Source organism: Lissotriton helveticus, chromosome 5_1 (assembly GCF_964261635.1).
Source record: "Lissotriton helveticus chromosome 5_1, aLisHel1.1, whole genome shotgun sequence".
Taxonomy (NCBI): Eukaryota; Metazoa; Chordata; class Amphibia; order Caudata; family Salamandridae; genus Lissotriton; species Lissotriton helveticus.
In genome coordinates, this window is record NC_136065.1 from 273,698,341 (window position 1) to 273,716,814 (window position 18,474).

General features: G+C 47.7%; 1 protein-coding gene and 1 long non-coding RNA gene across 3 annotated transcripts in view; one reads left to right on the plus strand and one right to left on the minus strand.

The window, feature by feature from the left end:
- Window positions 1–18,474, plus strand: part of LOC144754427 (prostaglandin G/H synthase 1-like) — a 512,735-nt gene that overhangs the window by 342,372 nt on the left and 151,889 nt on the right. The window contains exon 7 of the mRNA XM_078642195.1: window positions 284–465. Coding sequence (XP_078498321.1) covers window positions 284–465 — 182 coding nt within the window. The remainder of the gene's footprint in view (window positions 1–283; window positions 466–18,474) is intronic.
- Window positions 1–18,474, minus strand: part of LOC144754428 (uncharacterized) — a 246,776-nt gene that overhangs the window by 75,992 nt on the left and 152,310 nt on the right. The window lies entirely within an intron of this gene.

The window sequence follows — 18,474 nt, forward strand, 5'->3', positions numbered from 1 at the left end:
TGCACTTCCTTCATTTGAAAGCGAGAATACCTACACTTCTCAACAAGAGTGCAATACTATTAATGTCAGAGCATCGTAACTTTTGAGCAGCAAGCAAGTACTCTGAGATATTGAATACATGCACTTTTATCATTACATAGCAATTACTGTTCATTAAATACTATGTATGGTGGTGCATGAAAAATAATATTGGGAAGAAGAAACCTGTAACCACCAGAAAACAGGCTATTCCTATGTAATGCTTACTACACACATTACAGATCATTTTTCCATTTCTATACAGGGTTTGAGGTTCTTCCCGATGCGCAGCTGGTGGCAGAAAAGTTTCTGTTAAGAAGGAAATTTGTACCGGATCCGCAGAAGTCAAATCTCATGTTCGCATTCTTTGCTCAGCATTTTACGCACCAGTTTTTCAGGACCTTTGGGAGAATGGGGCGCGGATTTACAAAGGCACTGGGCCACGGGGTAAGATTTGGTATGAAAAGCAGTTGCCCTGTTATTCACACAAAAAAAGTGAATATGTATTTTGAAATAAGTTGAAGTTTGACAGTCTGACTCGTATGGGATCTTAAGGAGTCCAACATTAAACTGATGAGGTAATACTGAAGGTGGAATTATTGGTATGAGAAGGTGAAGTAATTACCAGGTCCATGGTTGCTGCACTGTTACGAGTTTTGTCCATTGTAGGGTACCATGGATGTAGTTCAAGTCATAGCAATTCCGGTCTTTCCGATGTTCAAAATTCGCAAAGGTTTTACATACAGAGCGCCAGGAGGTGATTGTCAAAAATGCCCTTATCTGTGTGTAAACTTAACTGGGAAGTTAAAAAAAAAAGTAACTAAGGGGGAGTAAAAATCTATTAAATAGAAGGTATAAGTAGGTTTGCAAAAGATATACTGCAAAATACATTTATCGGGAAACTTACTTTACAAAGCAAATGTCTGTGATAACATTCTCTTGCAAAAACATTTTTGTTTGTATACAGTGTACCAAAGTTACCCAACTAAATTCTTTTATCAACCTTTGGCAATGCCAGAAGGTCTCGCTTATGAATTCACTGTCAAGCCAGACCTAACAATCCATGTAGGTTAATGACTGCCATCTGTGCTGCTGCCAGAGTAAAAAAATCATAAATTATCTAGTTCTCAAAGTCAGTTTAATAGCATTACAGTGTCATGTGTGTGCCCCTTAAAGTTCAACCTCAGGCTGCTGGATAAATTAAATGATTACAACTATGTGGAGGGTAAGCACTATTTTTGTGGAGGCACACATCTCCAGGATCAAAACATACTCCTGGTTCCCAACATATGGGCGGACCCAAAGACCCACTTCAGTGATGTTCACATAATTGTCATGCGACAGCTGTGTTTTCGAGCCTGACCATAATTATCTGTAGCGCTTTGCAGAACCATGCCAGGGTGCAAGAGTTCTGTAAATAATTAGAGAAATATGACAATGCACCAGGAGTACTCCTAAATGGCAGGAGAGTAACGTTTTGCAGCCCATGCATTGGGTAAAATGACATTTTACAAAATGAGTAATGGTGGATATACAACATATCCATTATGCTTCAGTGTTTATCTTGTCCATAAAAAAGTGGTGAAATCTCTGCTTGAATCCTAACAATATCTTCAGGAAACAATTGGCTAGTAAGCAACAATTTATGTTGTTTTTAGCACATTGAGGAGGTGGCCAGGTATATTTGGAAAGAGTTCCAAATATTAGGTACATAACGGGAGAAGGAGCACTTCATGGTAAATATTGTCTTGTTCTTGTTGATTTCTGCTCTAAGGTATAATTTTGCCCTCACTGCTCTGTTTTGTCTTGAGATGCCTAGTTCTATTTCAAGGTAGCACCCGAGATGCCTTGTCTGTGATGCAGACATTCTACAAAAAGATTAAAATATGATTTGTGTTTCTGTTCATAATCAATATGTTTGCTTTATAGTTTACATCAGACACATTTTGGGTTTGTTACTGTTTGTGAAGTGTTGTTCCCAGCATTTGGAAATACTCTGTGGTGGTGCTTGTTTCTGCCCTCGGCATGGTATACCAATTCATATTTCTAGGCGCCGCCGCCAAGTAAATGACAGCCATGGGTCCAATCTCTACCCTGACACAGGCATACATACATATTGATGCATTGCACCTGAGAGATGCTTACTGCAAATGTTCTCCTTTGGTACCAGCTCGAGCACTGCAAGCAAACTTCCTTGGTAAGACCCTGTAGTCATAGAAAGAGTACAATGCTGTGGAGTGGTGTGGCTCACTGGTTAGAGGCGGCAGACCCAGGAGCAGAGGACGGCCCGGGACCAGGGTTCAATTCCCGACGCGCCAGGGTGTTGGACCAGGGTCAGCGGACTCGATAATTCTCACCTCGGTGCCTACTCTAAATAGGGATCACACTCGGCAACTCTGGGCATTAGCTTGCCTCATCTCCACAACGGCCCCCCACATACGCCGGGGATGCCTGGTTTCACCTTGGAGATACCCAGGAGGGACCGTCTCACAGGGAAAGCCAGGACAGGTTCCCCAGCGGTCTATAGCGCAGAGATACTCCTTCGGGAGTCGATTCTAGCGCGTTAGAAACCCACAATTAATTGATTAATTAATGCTGTGAGTGTGTATGTAGGTCATTGTCACACTAATAATAGAAAATGCCTGTAAATTAATGAAGACACGGTTTTATTTATTTATTTGAATTATTTTGAACAATAACTGCATCAATTACAAGGTATCTGTAAATGATTAATATTACAAGTCTCATAACGTTTACACTTCTTATGTCCGGCCCATGCTGCCTGTATCACGTCCCTTATGATCCTTATCCCACCCTCGTATTGCTTAGAAACACCTAACCATACAGAGTACCACTCAATTTTCCTAATTGTATAATTACCCCTAACTTGGGGCCAGATGTAGGCAGCCAAATAGCGATCGCAAACGCCAAAATGCGCAGAATTTAGCCTTTGCGATCACTATTTGGCTTTGAACATTGTAGGTAAGATAAAACCTACTCTCAAAATAAGGAGTCACAAAAATTGTCAGTCCCTATTTTGAGATTGCATTTAAGGAATCACAAATTGCGATTCCTTAAATGCAATGTAAGTAGCACAAAAGAAAGTGCACTTTAGTCTTAAGGAATTTCCTTTAAAAAAGCACTTTTTTGCTTTTTTAAAAGTGCCATGTGGCACACATTCATGCCCTTAGGGCATGTATGCGCGCCAAATGTGCACACATGCCCATTTCAGGGGTTCAAAAGGGTGTCCTTTTGGAACCCTTGAAATTGCGCCCGCAATTTGCGAATGCCTATTGGTTACTCGCAAATTGCGGGCGCAAATCCTAATCATTCCTATGGGCCTCTTGACCCATAGGAATGAATGGGATGGTATTCCTTGATTGCGAATCGCAATTTGCGATTCGCAATTAAGGAATATTAAGGAATCTCAAAAATGTTTGCAATTCCTACCTACATTCAATTTAGCGAGTCCTTAATAGCGATTCGGTAAAAATCGCTATTAAGAACTCGCTAAATTGAATTTACTACATCTGGCCCTTAGTCACTAGTTAACACACCCACCACAGGGTCTCTCGGCAACATCGTCCCTCACATATCCCCTTATAACAGAATCTGCCATGTGTTAGTCTTGCCCCATGTTCCCCAAATCTTTCAGAATTTCTTCATACTTACTTTTCCCTTATATATATCTCTCTCTTCAGTAACCTGCACTGTTCCATCCCTAATTTCTAGTCTTGTTTGGCGACCACGTAGCCTGTGTTAACCAGAACCGTCAGGCTCTGTCTTAGATCTGTGGGACCCCAAATACCCAGCGTAGGTACCTGAGGTTGTAGAGCCATGGGCATTCACCAACCCTCTTTTTGCTGCATGATGACATCTGAGAGTATCTTCAAATGTGTGAGTCAAGGATATGAACGCTGAACAAAAACCTGTTGCGCTTCATATAAAAGACTATAATGTGGCACCATGTTTAATGAGAATCTAGGCCACTGCATATAGCAATCATACAACTGGCTTACCTCTTAGTTCTTTACTGTCATTGTCACCGTGCCTGGGGGCAGGTATGTTACAAGTAAATGCCTCTCAGGTCAGTGATCTAATATGATGTACTAAGGGTGAAGCGTTTCCGCATGGTTTAAGAAATACCCATTTTTAAATCTAAAGAGACTAACAGATTTTTTCGTTTGTTTGTTGTATGATTTACATGGCAAATATTTTGAGGCTCGGCACATGCACAGGCTGGTAGCTCGGATTGCCCTGTTAAATTTTGTTAGACCCACCTCTACCACTGCACTGCATGAAACCTAGCAGTGCTTTGTGAAGTCACTGTACCAGTGTATCAAGCATCATCTTGCCACAACCATCAATTTGAGGTACTGTTACTCACAAGTGGTGTTTATTACTGATTTCTTCGGAGGCCAAGACCACCCCATCTTCTCAGCAAGGGCACGGCTTTATCAGGTAACCATGACAACCCTGCCATCTCCTTGCCCCTTTTTAGTGGGGAACAACCTTAACAACGCGGTCAAACCACCGCAATATATTTACATCGCTGCTTTTACAACACAAGTCGTTACCCCGACTTGCACTGGAGGGCGCTCTAGGCTAAGAAATAGTGTGATTTACTATTCCATCACCTTCCCTACTGAATGTAGGCTGGAGTTGGAATAGTAAATCATACTATTCCTAAATCCAGCGCCTTACAGCGCAAGTCGTTGTAACGACTTGCGTTGTAAAAACAGCGATGTAATGTACCGCGAACTAAATGATCGCGTTGTAACATCATACATCCCTTTGTAGGTCTCGCCTACGACTAACGTGCTCAAAGCGCGTTCTCGCATTCGAGAACTATAGTCGTCGTCTCAGCAGTTTGAGACCGACGAAGGGAGACAAGACCTGGCCGCGCGCAGCGTTTTCCCATAGGATAACGTTGTGCGCGCGGCCAAGTCTTCTCTCCACGGCATGCCAATGCAGACCGGATCGCATCGCGCGCCTCTCTGGAATGCAGGGGAGTCTGCAGAGAGGCGCGCGGCACTGATAAAAGCTTCCATGAGCGGCCCCCTCCTTCCTGTTGCTGGGGCAGCGCTGTTTTGTTCTTCTTCTTTTTTTCACTGTTTTAACTCAGCCCGTGTTTATTTGGGATTCCCTGCACCCGTTGGGTTGGCTGTTAATCTTGAATTGCTTTCAGTCTTAAAAACCAACACTCGCCGTGACCTTTTCACTGTTGCTAATTAATTCTGCATATTTTATACAAAATTAATGTTTTGAGGTTAACCAGGCTGTTGCTTAAAAGCACAATTCCGCTTTCAATTGACTGTGAGTCACTGGTTTTACTTGCATTTGCAATACGCTGCGTATTAAATGTAAATGCGTGCTAAGTGCATGTTAGCCGTACATCTGATTTTTTTTAATGCAGTTTTATATCCCGTAAACTTTCACACAAGGTATCGGAGTGCTTTAAATAAGCACCAGTTACGTTCCACAAGGACACATTTAATTATGGTTGGCACAGGGAGATTAAATAAATTCCCCAAAACAACAGTATTTTAAGCCAGCGCTAAAACTCTAATCCGTTCTAAAGTTCCAAAATCAGCTACTCTGAGTGTTACACCACAATTGAGTCTGTTCCAGTCTTCTAGTTGCCTGCAACATCCTCAGCCCTACTTAACAGGCACAAATATGTATTTTTATGAATGTTTCACTAGTATACAATTGGCTTCATCCCTACACTTTTAAGATGCTGCAAAGCTCACATCTCCAACCCTACTGGCTGTTCAGAAGTGGCAGTTTCTAATATGTAATTGCCTTATCTTGCCCAATCTACACCATATTATCGGCACATCCAAAGTACTATTCCGCTTACAATTTGGCACAGGGAAATTAAATAATTTGCCCAAAAACAAGGCATGTTTAAAACAAACATTCAACGTGAATTTTTTCTGGTAGTATTTTTTCCATTCCGTGCAGTCAAACAGCAGCTCCACGGTACTGGCTTTCATGCAGGCAATTGGGAACATAAGAGCTCGGCATCTCAGTTAATCATAATCTCCCCTCAGTTTTCAATCTTGATCCCCTAACATCCAGCCGCATATTTCTCTGTCCCTTCTCCACCTTTCACGGGGGAGGCTGGCCCTATTTCCTTACATTATTCTTCTCATGGAATTCTGCATCCCACATGCCTGCTTATAACAAGCATTTGCAATGCAATAGGTCTCGCATTACTGAATGTTTAGGCTATTGGTGTTGCATTATTATTAGCATTGCCAAGAGCTCAAACTTTAATAATGCGAGACCTATTGCATTGCAAATGCTTGTTGGTTCGAGCCTACAGTGCTTGCGCTGTCAGGATGATCTGTTGTATATACATTATGGGGTTTAACTCCTCCGAATCACTTTGGATGTGTCTAGTCGGATGCCTTGTAAAAATCCTTGCTAAGTGGGTAATTTGGCTTCCTGGTCCCTCCTTTTTTCCCAGTTGTTCACTTCCCTGGAGTATCACCGCAGGACTTGGAAACTTCCACTTTTTTCTATGTTAGTTTCTGTTCAGGGGCTTTATTTTGAATGAGCTTTTCCCGGTCTCCGTGTAGTGCCCAGTTTATGGACGCTGTGCTATATCTTTCACAGATGCTCGCTCTCCTCCCCCTCTGAATGTTTCCCTGGGTCAGTGCGGTGTCCACTTCAAGGGCGCAGTACTTTATCTTTTACAGATGCTCGTTATTATTGTTGTCTTGTCTGTGTTTTTTGGAGGTTTTGTCTATTATAGTATTTCCAGGATGTAGCAGCATTCTGCTGGCAGCAGCATTAGGGCAATATACAAAATGACATGTTATAATTCACTGTCTAGTTTTACTATGGCTCTCACAATGTATTTAAGTAACTTAGCAGCCGCAATGTAATTGACTGCCTAAATAGCTACAACTGCGCTCATGCATGGCGTGTCTACCTCCCTTCGGGAGGCGGGGTCATGACAACCCTGAAATGGTGAACACTGGCATGGGATTCAAGAACATCACAGTGGCTGGTGATGTAAAGTAGATACTTGTCCAGCCCCTCATTTGCCATTTGTGATTCCTGTTGGTCATTAAGCATTGCCCAAACTACTATTTATTGCATTGGAAAAAGCACAGTTTTGGTTAGATTTGCCCGTGCACAGCAAGCTGTTACATGGCACCTCCCTTGCTCCTTCCCACTTTACACTTCATCAAAGAAAGACAGAGCTCAGCACTGGACCGTGCACAGATGCAGTGCATTTTGTAGCATATAGGATAATGTGCTGTATGGCTAAATGCTTCTAACAGTTAGTGATTGGACAGATTTGTAGTTGGGTTATAAACTTGCTGGTGTTTGGGATAAAGGTGGCTGTAGATAGGTATGTAACTCTAGAGACAGTGGCATTGCTGCATAGTGCAATCGTGCCAACAAATATACTAAATCTACTGTTTTACTATGGCCACTGTTTGTTAAACACTTTTCCTCCCCTCCTCTTACAAGACCCTGTTCTATTGCCTGTATCTCGCCTTAAGTTTCCCTTTTAAGATGTCCAATGCTTTTGGTGTCTCCTCCTTCTGCTCTGGCTGCAGCTCCTCCTCCCTGACTGAGGCACACGAGCCACTCACGGACCTCAGTGCACTGCCGGGCTAGGAAGGTTGCACAGGAGTCTGGGGTTCCACAGGCATCTTTGCTACACCGCTGCACTTCATGGTGACCTTCATTGCATGCCCTCCTCGGAGTCCTTCCCTATCTGTTCCTCTCGAGGCCCTCCACTGCCTCCTGCTGCTCTCCCTTAGTCTTCCCAAGTTCATCACTGCCTCCTTCACGGAGAACCCACTACTGCCTACTCACTTCGAGCCCTCCACTGCTCCTTAGGACCCAGTGTTGCCTCCTGCACCCTCGGTTCCCCTTCAGAGCCCTCCACTGCTTTGCTTCTTCAGATCCCTCCTCAGCGGAACCTGTCATAGGAACCTGTTGAAGCCCTCAACTGTTTCCCTCAACCATCCATGACTGCTTGGGAGCGAGGCACAGCTGGCTTTAATTTATGGGCTGATCATGCCTGTAGGAGGGCACCTCTCTAGGCTGTACTTGTGATGAGGTTTGAGTCCATTGGGCACAAACTCAGTCTTGTGGGTGAACGCCCAGCCAGTCCCTGGGCTGCGGTCAGACACGCACCCTTAGCAACTCCCACGAGGCCCTGGCTCTTGGAGGTGGGCATTGCCTGACCCTGCCTGACTGGTTCTAGTAAGTTCCTTGAAGTGATCTATAATGCAGCATAGCATGACGGTAACTGTGCATATACATATACATGCCCATGCCCCATCAGTTCTTACTTCTGTCTAGTCTCATCTTTCTGTCCTCATTGCGCGGACCGCTGTCTGTCCTTATCTCTGCCCTGTCCTGTGTTGTCCTCACATTTGAGTGTCCTCGCCGTGTTAAAAAATTCAGCACTCTTCCAGGGCTAATATTTAATTTCAAACTAAATTCTTCACTCAAGCTCTCTTCTCCATCACTGAGGCGATCTCCGTGCACCAGCCCCACCCCATTGACAAAGTCAATTGGTCTCCAATCGACGAGTCCTATTGACATTGCCAATGCTTGTTTATCCTGTCAGACAGGAGGCAAAGGACCAGCTAAAAGCCCTTATGGCAAATAACTTTGTAGAAACAATGGAACACTGTGAACAAATGGTACAGAGCTAAAAAAAACTCTCAGAATTGCCAATGCGGGAATGCGGAAACCACTAACAATTTGCGATAGTCTGACCTGTGATGAGTGGCACTAGGGAAGGCTGGTTAGCTTGATCCATGATGTGTGGCACTTGGCAAGGCTGCATAAATACAACTATGAAGATGAAAAGGCAGAGCTTCGCTACAATTGATTCTATATCTGACGTGGAAAATAATTATTCGCAAAAAAGATAGGAAATCCCAGAAAGGGAAGGCATCTGACTACAATTTATGGACATTATTCCTTGTTTATTAATTCATTGAGCCCTCAGGCTATTTCCTGTTAATTAATGACTTTCATTGTTTCACTGTCCTTTGATTAGTTCCTATTGGCGTAAGAGTTGAAGTGCAGTTTGGGAGGGCAACCCTGGTACATTCTGCAAAAACCCTTACTTTTGTAAGGTGACCCAACTATTTCCAAAGCACACCCCTACACTCCCATTGGCACATCCTTATTTCTACCCCAGGGTGTTACAACTGAAGAAAAGTCAAACAAGTCCGAAGCTTTTCCACATTTATTAATGCAGTCTGCGCACTGACAGATCTGCAGATGTTGAATCTTTCCATTCGGACCTAGAATTAATGTGCATAGATGCCATATGTAATACCTATGAACAGAAAAGACTATATTAAACTCTAAAATGGTTTGCATCAACAAAATTTGAATTCTCACTGAAAGACTTTGTTGGTTTTCTCAATTACGTCAATGGCACTGATTTTCTATAGCAGTATATTTAAGGGCTAATTCTTCTGCAAAAAATATAAATGTGGTGGTTTTCTTTTCAAAATTGAATTTTCAGAGAACAATTCTCACTCAAGTTCTACTAAGTGTTAAATATTATTCAATAGCATTCAACATTTAATTTAAAAAATATATTTTCAAAGGAATAAATCTTTATATATATAATTTGACAGCATTCATAACATTTGACAAGTAAAAATCAACACTACAGCTATTTACTATGTAGAAGGAATATGCCTTTTAAAACCTGACACAGAAAATCGGCAATAAAAATTAAGCACACAGAGGAAAACAAAAAGTGGCCTATTCACAGACTGCATTATTTAGTACTTTATTAGTAGTACAAAGAGTACTTCTAAGTTACCATAAAATGCTAGTGACAAACCTACGGGTGTAAATCTCCACTTCTCGTGTCTTTTCTATGGGGAAATACTACTTAGTAATACATGGGGCAGAAACCAGGGGAGTGGCTAGCTGGAAAAAGAGGCACGCTTATTATTTAATGGTAGAGGTTTAGGGAGGAGTTAAGAGGGCTTTAGGTAGTGTTAGGGAAGGGTTTAAGGAGGAACATGCACCCACCCACAAAAGAGTAAGCCCATTGCTATTCACAAACAGTACTAATAGTTACTACAGTCGAAAAGGGTCCCAAAACAGTAGTAAACTATTGAATTTTAGAGGTAGAGTGCATCCAGCACCACACATGACCAACCACTGGTTTTACAACACCCTTCCATTGAAATAATGGCAAGAGGGACTTAAAATAAAACCTCTAGGAAATAATAATAAATATATTTGGATCATAACAAATCTAAATCTAAAAATAAAACATATGCATTATTTAATATCCTTTGTAAAATGTATAAATGAATAGGACTTTAATTGTAATTAAAATGTAAAGAAATTACTTTTAATCAATTCTGAACATTAAATGTTTAATTAATTTAAATGTATTAAACTAAATTTACATAATTTTTCCATAGGTTAGGTGAACAAATAAATTCCCACATCAAGTAAAATAATGAATAAAATGTATTATGTAATAAAAATTAATACAAGTGATATATAACACTAATTAAATGAGGTTTAATTATAGTTTAATAAAATGAATGTTACAATATATATTCAAAAAAGGTTGGTAAAATATTTTATAATGAAATAATAAATGTTTTCTTTTTATATTTTTAACATTAATCTGTATGCATTAATATTTTAGGTTTAAAGTATTTTATTACAGTTTCACAAACAAGGAAAAACAGTACACACAAGGAATACAGTTGTCGTGATAATGTACTGCAAAGACTCTCCTCCTGAAACACCATCTGTATTCAAATATGACCATCTAAGCATTTGCAGAGCCTCAGCATAGGCGTGAGTGTCATGACGACAAATTCCAAAACCAAGAACCCCCCCAACTCCCCTACCCTTGCCCCCCCTCCCGACCCCCCCCCCATTCCCCCTTGTGCATGTGCAAATGTCCCATACCACCTGCGTTTCCTTAAAGGATCCACACCCTCCATTTCACCCTCCCTCTATATCGACTAGGCAATCGGTGTGGTCAGCCGCAGCAGCCTAAGATATCGTGGACAGGTGATCTCTTTGAACTCCGACTGCAGCAAGATATTAAAAGGCTGCCACAGGTCATCAAATCTGTCCACCTCCCCCGCCACTGTGAGGGACATCTTTTCCATTCCCAGAACGTGCCATAACCTATGCAACCAGCCTATGTTGGTAGGAAGGGTGGTGGTACGCCAATATATGAGTATGTTCTGGATCGCCGAGCATAGAGCGATCGCTATTTGTCTGCCCTTTCTGGATCGTAGTGGGTACATCAAGCCATTGGGTAACCCTAGTAGAACATAGGCAGGGAGGCGAGGCATTTCGATGTTAAAGCACTGGTCTAGCTCATCTAAGACCTCCTTCCAGTACGGACCCAGCAACAGACAATCCCATAAAATGTGTGTGAGTGTGCCTGTCTGTCCACATTCGCGCCAGCAAGTGTCCGGGATATGATGGTTCATTTCGTGCAACCTCTGAGGCGTGTAGTACCAGTATGTGGATATCTTAGTAAAGGTTTCCGTGAGCCCAGTGTGGTATGCGGATTGCCGCGCTCGGTAGGAGATGTCGTCCCATTCTTTGTGACTCAGTTCCCTCCCCAGCTCTTGCTCCCAGCGGGCCCTCCCGGGGTTATGGATGTGGTGAGGGGGGGGTTGCAGGAGTCGGTAAATGTCCGAGATGTGCTTGGCGTCCGAGGAACGCGTCGCCAGCCACATCTCGTATGGAGTGAGTTTCCGATCGGCCAGGTCCCGTACCTGCGGCTGTAGCGCCCAATGGCGGACTTGCATGTACCGCATACGCTCAGTCTCGGGCAAGCGGTATTCCCGGCGAAGGTCAACGAACGACACAGTGCCCTCCGGGCCATAGATATGGAACAATGCGCAGCATCTGGCTGCCTGCCAGAGCGAGAACGCTCCAGGTTCCGTCCCGGGTCGGAAGTCGGGATTCCCCACCAATGGTGTAAGTGGCGACGGGAAGGTGGTAAGGTCATGCTTAATATTCACGGCATCCCAAACACGGAGCGTGACCTGTGTGACAAAGGACGCATAGAGATTGGGGGGCCGGTGACTTTTGCGCAGGAAGGGTATCTCTTGTAGAGTCCTGCCCGCTACTGCCTGGTCCTGGAACAGCCAGTGCCTGTCAGATTCCCACTTGCTCCATTCCACCAAGTACCGCAGCTGCGCCGCCTGGTAATACTTGTGTAAATCTGGAATGCCGAGGCCACCGGACTCGGGTGCCAATGTGGAGAGGGCTCTCCTGAGTCTGGGTTTACGACCTTGCCAAACAAATTGTGCGATATCGGTCTGAGCCTGTCGTATCCACCCTTTCGGCGGCTGAAGCGGCAGGGCTCGGAACAAGTACAATACCTGCGGCAAGAGGGTCATTTTCACCGCAGCGATTCGTCCCAACAATGATAACGTACCTTTGCTCCAACGGAGTAGTTCCTCCTTAATTTTTTTGCCTAAGGCTACATAGTTAGCAGTAACCATGGCAGGCAGGGATGGTGCCAGCAGTACCCCCAGGTACGGGATCAGATCTCCAGACCATCGCATGGGGAATCGTCCCTGTAGCTCAAGCCTTGTAGCCGAGGCGAGCGAGATGTCAAGGGCCGCAGACTTTCTCATGTTCATTTTAAAACCCGCCACCGCGGCGAAAGCGTCCATCTCGGCAATACAAGCGGGGAGCGCCTCTCTCGGGTTGTCAAGCATGAAGATCCCGTCATCCGCATATAAGCTGATGGTGTGAATGTATCCCCCCATCCTGACGCCAGTCACCTCCGGGTTTCGTCGAATCCTCTGAGCAAAAGGCTCCATGTAAAGAGCCAAGAGCAGTGGGGACAGTGGGCACCCCTGTCTGGTCCCCCGCTCTATCACAAATCGGTCGGAGGTGCATCCATTTACCCTCACTATCGCAGTAGGAGATTTGTAACAGTTAAATATGAGGGTGCGGAACTTCTCACCTATACCTAGTTTGCAAAGCACCTTCTCGAGGTAAGGCCAATGCACCCGATCGAACGCTTTCTCCGCGTCAACCGAGAGCAGCATGCGCTCTCCGGGGATACGAGAGGCCTTCTCCAAAATGTGGACCACCCTTTTAGTGTTGTCCACCGTTTGTCGGCCCGGGACAAACCCACCAGTCCCGGTAAATGTGGTGCCAATCGTGCCGCCAGAATTCCAGTGTAGAGCTTTAGGTCCACATTGAGTAGCGAGATCGGCCGATAGGATGCACATTCGGTCCGGTCCTTCCCTGGCTTAGGGATAACCGATACCGTTGCCCGCAGGAGATCCGGAGGGATAGCCCCAGGCTCGGCAAAGGAGTTAAAGAGCAGTGTCAACAGCGGCGCCAGCTCCGGGCAGAATGTTTTGTAGAAAAGTGGAGTGTAACCTTCGGGCCCCGGGGCTTTCCCGTGTTTGAGTCGGGAGATAGCCCCAATCACCTCTTCCGGGCGGATATCCCGGTCCAGGTGTTCCGCTTGTTCTGGTGTGAGAACAGGAAGGTCGACCGACGCGAGGTAATCGGTCTCAGCCGAGGCCGAGGGAGGCTCACCCGCGTACAGGTCAGCGTAGTAGCGACGGAAGCCGTCCGCGATCTGGTGGTCCTCCGTGGCCAATGTTCCACCGGGTGTGGACAATTCTTTGACCCGTTGGCGCTGGTGTCGCACCCGTAGTTTATTTGCGAGTAATCGGCCGCATCGGTCACCGCCAGTGTAATACGCATGCTTCAGGCGTAGCGCTGCGTATTCCGCCCTATCCATGTCCAGCGCGGAAAGAAGCTTCCGGGCCGCTTTGAGTTGCCTCCAGACTCTGGGGGCCCCTGTCCTCTGATGCATCTGTTCCAGCTCCCGTACCGCACTAGTAAGTTCGTCCCTTTTCCGCTGTCTGTCCCTATTCTCCGCTGAGGAGATGGAGATAAACTCACCCCGGAGCACCGCTTTCAGGGCTGCCCACTGCGTCGCCTGGGTGGTATCATCGTTCTCGTTGTGTTCCCGAACTCAGCGATCGCAGCGCGTACCTGTTTCAGTACCACTTGTCTATGTAACAGAGTATCCCGGAGGCGCCAAACTCCGCGCGACGGAGACACTGGCGGCAGTTGGAAGGATCCCGATACCGGAGCGTGATCAGACAACGTGAGAACCCCTATATCGGAAGCAGTCGCCAATGCGGCCACTGGTCCCGTCACCAGGAGATAGTCCAATCTCGCGTATGTCCTATGTGCGTGGGAGTAATAGGAATATGCCCGTGTAGTGGGGTGTAGGCGTCTCCAGAGATCGAGCATGTCCAGATCCCCCAAGTGGGAGTTACTCAGCTGTGAAAATTCCCCAGTGTGTGGATGGCGCTGCGCAGATCTATCTAAGGATGACTTAAAGACCATATTCAGGTCGCCACCAATGATTATGTGTCTGTCTGGGGTAGTCGCGATGTCTGCTAGAGCAGATTGCAAAAACAAATCCTGGCGATCATTAGTGCTGTATATGGAACCCACCGTGAACAGAAATCCCCCTATCTTAACCCTGTAGGCCAGGAGCCTCCCTTTTTGCTCCGCCACCTTGTGCAGTACCTCCCCTCTAAACTTACCAGACACCAAGATAGCAACCCCTGCCGTTTTAGTAGTCCCTGGAGGAAAAGAGCTGTACTGGGAATTTCGGAGATCGCATCCTGGGACAGTCTCGGGCCAGTAGATGAGTTTCTTGCAAGAGGCAGATGTCTACCTGGGTGCTCTCGAGGAGGGACAGTATCGCCCTGCGCTTGACTGGGTTATTCAACCCCTTCACATTAAGAGTAACAATCCTAAGGGCCATGGACAATCATTGGGGAAGCAGCGCTAAATGGACCTGGAGGTACAGGGAACACAGCACAAGTCGGCAATGCGGGTCGGAACAATTGCAATAGACAGCTGGCACAACACTCTGCACCCCATTCCTGCGGAGTAAGGACAAGGCAATAGTAGCAGCATAGAACAGTGACAACAACCCTACGTGAATTCCGGATCCCCCCCTGAGCAATCCTCAACCAGCCCCAAAACACTGACATGAGAATGAAGAAGGCGCGGCAGCAAGCAGATGCAGCACAGCAGAAACCCCGAATCCCTCCCTCCCCCATTCCCCGAACAGTCCCTGAACTCCCCAACTCCCCGCATCCCCACCCCCTTCCCAGTGCCCTACCCTCGCCCCCCCCGCCTCCCTCGGCCCCAACCCCAACCGTTCAGATAACTCCATTGTCCCAGTCTGGTCCCTAATGGACAAGTCCGTGGAGAAGTATTCGAGTGGACGTCCAGCCACCACCTCTGCCCTCCCGGAGCCCCCCCTCTCCCCCAGAACCCTCGAACCTGCAGTGTTGAAGATGCCAATACGATCTCCCCCCGGAGGTTGCTCAGGCCGTCAAGGCCATGTCACCAGACGACGTGTCTCTGGACACCTCCCGAACGGCGCTGTCCATTTCAGCTCTAATCGTGGGAGAGTCCGGTCGTGGAGGCGGGAGCGTGGATCTTCACCGTCGAACCGTCTGCCATCCCTCCCTGGAGGTGCGGCGGCGAGGCGTTGGAACGTCGTCATCTGCTTCAGTGATACCCAACACCCCGCATGCGTCTTGGAGAGACCGCAGCTGATGTAGCGTCCCATTCCAGCGGAAAATAAGTCTGAAGGGATGGCCCCATGAGTACTGCGTGTCGTGCTCCCATAGAAAGTCCGTGGCAATCTTGAAGGACTTGCGTTTCTGCAAAGTGATCGTGGATAGATCCTGAAACAAGGCTATTTGATGACCTCGGAAGCTCACCGGGTGCTTTTGTCGTGCCTCTCGCAAGATTCGTTCCTTCAGAGGAAAATCCGGTAGGAAGGCCAAGATGTCTGGGGGTGGCGCCGAGGCCCGGCGCGGAAGTCCCACTCAATGTGCCCTGTCGATTCTCACCGGGAAGTCTCCGGGTTCGCCCAATATGTCGCGAAACAGGTCCCTCAGGTAGGCTGCTGTGTCTTCCCCCTCTTCTTTAGATGGAACGCCTCGGACCCTGATGTTGTTGCGCCTGGACCTATTCTCGAGATCCTCGGCGTGGGCCTGGAGGTCAATCTGCTGGTCCCTGAGCCGCAATACCTCCTGCTGTAGGTGCGCAATCTCTTCGTCCCGGGACTGTGTGGCTTCTTCCATGGTGGAGACACGCTCACCAAGCGAGTCGACTTCTCTCCTCACCTCCCAGACCTCCCCAGCCACCTCCTGCTTCAGCGTCTGAAAGTCCTCCCTGAGGGTGCCAAACAGCGACTCCAAGAAAGACCTGGTAACCGGAGGCTCACCCCCCTCTGCTCCACGAGAGCTAGTTGGGGGGCTCGGGGCTGGCTGGGTCCTGTCGTTTCTCGGAGCGTTTCTGCCCAGCATTTCAGGCAAGGTGCGCTCACCTTTCTTGCCCCCTCTCTTGCTCGACATCACTGAGGTGGGGGTGCCTCGCAGGGGGAGGGAGGGCTGCCGGTATAGTGGTGGAACTGCGTCACCCTCTTAACGAGTCTTCACTGCAGGTCGGATCAGCCGGGTTCCAGGACCCTAAGGCGACAGCCCAGGAAGCTGCTACAATCGGTGATTGCTCACCCCTCCTTCAGGACTGGTCCATCACGTTGATTCTGGGCTGGTGCCCGGGACGCAGCTCCCCCGCAAGGCCCAGAGTGGGCACCGTCTCTCCACTGGGGGAAGCAGTACAGGCCGGGCCCTCTCCCGGCCTCTCCTGGCCGGATCGTGCCTCCGCAGCCAGCCGAGGCAACGCCCGTTGGGTCTCTGGGCGTCCCCCGGGCTCGACTGACCTCTCGCAAATCCGGTTCCTCCGTGCAGGCCAGGCGCCGCTGGGAGGTAAGCTGGGGGGACAAGGGCTCGGCCTCAGGCCGGCCTGTGTGGCAGCTCTGCCACCCAGGCCCAGTGCAGTCGCCACCTAATCCAGTCACACGGGTCCCCCCACTGTATGTGGGACCAGCTGGGCACTCTCGCACGGCCCCCGAGACGACACTCGGCTCACCTCCCAGCCGGGGCCACGGGAGGGGGTCCGCCGGCCGCTCCAGCAAGCTAGGCCTCCCGGCCTTCCCAATCCCCGGGGTCGCGTAGTGGCTCCACGCCGGCTCCTCCCCCGGTTCGCTCCGGGTGGCGCGTCGTCGCCGCGCCCGCCTCCCCCGCTGCCAAAAGTTTGCCGGCGGTCCGGGAGTGAATATCCTTTGTCCTCCGTTCTTCGTTGGGGCACTCAGAAGCTCTACGGCACCAGGGCTCCGTGGGCCGACCGCGGCCTCCGCCGCGCGCGCCCGCGTCCGAACTGCGGTCTCCGCCCGCTCCAGGGGCTGGTGTGTCGATGCGCCGCGCTGTACCTGCGGGGATACCGAAGGCTCTAGCTAGCTACCACCGAGCTCACAGTCGCGCCGGGCCTCCCCTCCGCTTGATCCGGGGGAGATCAGCGGCGTAGAACGGCTCAAGGGCTCCGGGGTCCCAGGAGCTCACGGCAAGAGCGTCTTGTCAGCCCGCCATCTTGGCCACGCCCATCTGCATTAATAATTTAAACTGTCTTTGCCCTACCAGACCTCTTTCTCTAGTTTACCTTTGGGTACAGCGGCAGTCTTAAACTGAAATTTAGAGTTGGACATAGTAGGATACAAGGACTACCTTAGTACAGTTACCACAAACACACCCAGCCCCCAGAGCCCAAGTTTAGTGTTGCAGAATCATTCAAAAGTGGGTAGTGTTGGCCCTGGGAACGTTTACCCCATTGGATAGGGAGTGCCCATGAGTCATTCTCTCCCATTAACTAGTGCCAAGCATATTAGTGGCACTCCAGGCACCCACTCCAGAACACTTCCTAGACCTGCAGAAGATCAGAAAAGGACTGGACACGCTGTTTGTAACCTGAAAGCCTGACGGATGAGCTTGCACCCAGTGCAAACAAGTGGTCTCCTAGGGTCATAAGGATAATGTTCTATTCAAGCTACAGGAATACAATAATTTACAAGCAGCCTCTTCATGGAAGTACACAGCTGACCAGTGGCAACTGAACGTAGACCCTGCTGCTTTCCTCTGCCTGAAACTCTAAGTGCCTCCCATGACATCCGGTGGGCTTTAGAAGTGTACTCGTGTGGCGGAATTGGACTAAAAGGACTTGGGATCTGTGGTGTCTTCCTTCACTCATTTCTGGTAATATAAGTTCTATAGAACATAGAACTTAGAATGTAGAGAATTTCGCATCTGTCAGTTGCTGTCTGGTAGCTGATGGATGAGGTGTTCTAAATAAACCCGGATATTAAATTGAACCTGTGTTGTATGTTAATTCAGAGAAAATTTCACTGGCGACGAGCGAAGGATTAGAAAATGGAAGGGACACCTCAACATCAAGCTAAAGAGTATCTGAAGAATTGGTTACCGTGGTATGGTGACTTATTTAAGGAAACGTCATTTGGAACTGTGTTGTGATTAGAATTTGTGGCTACTT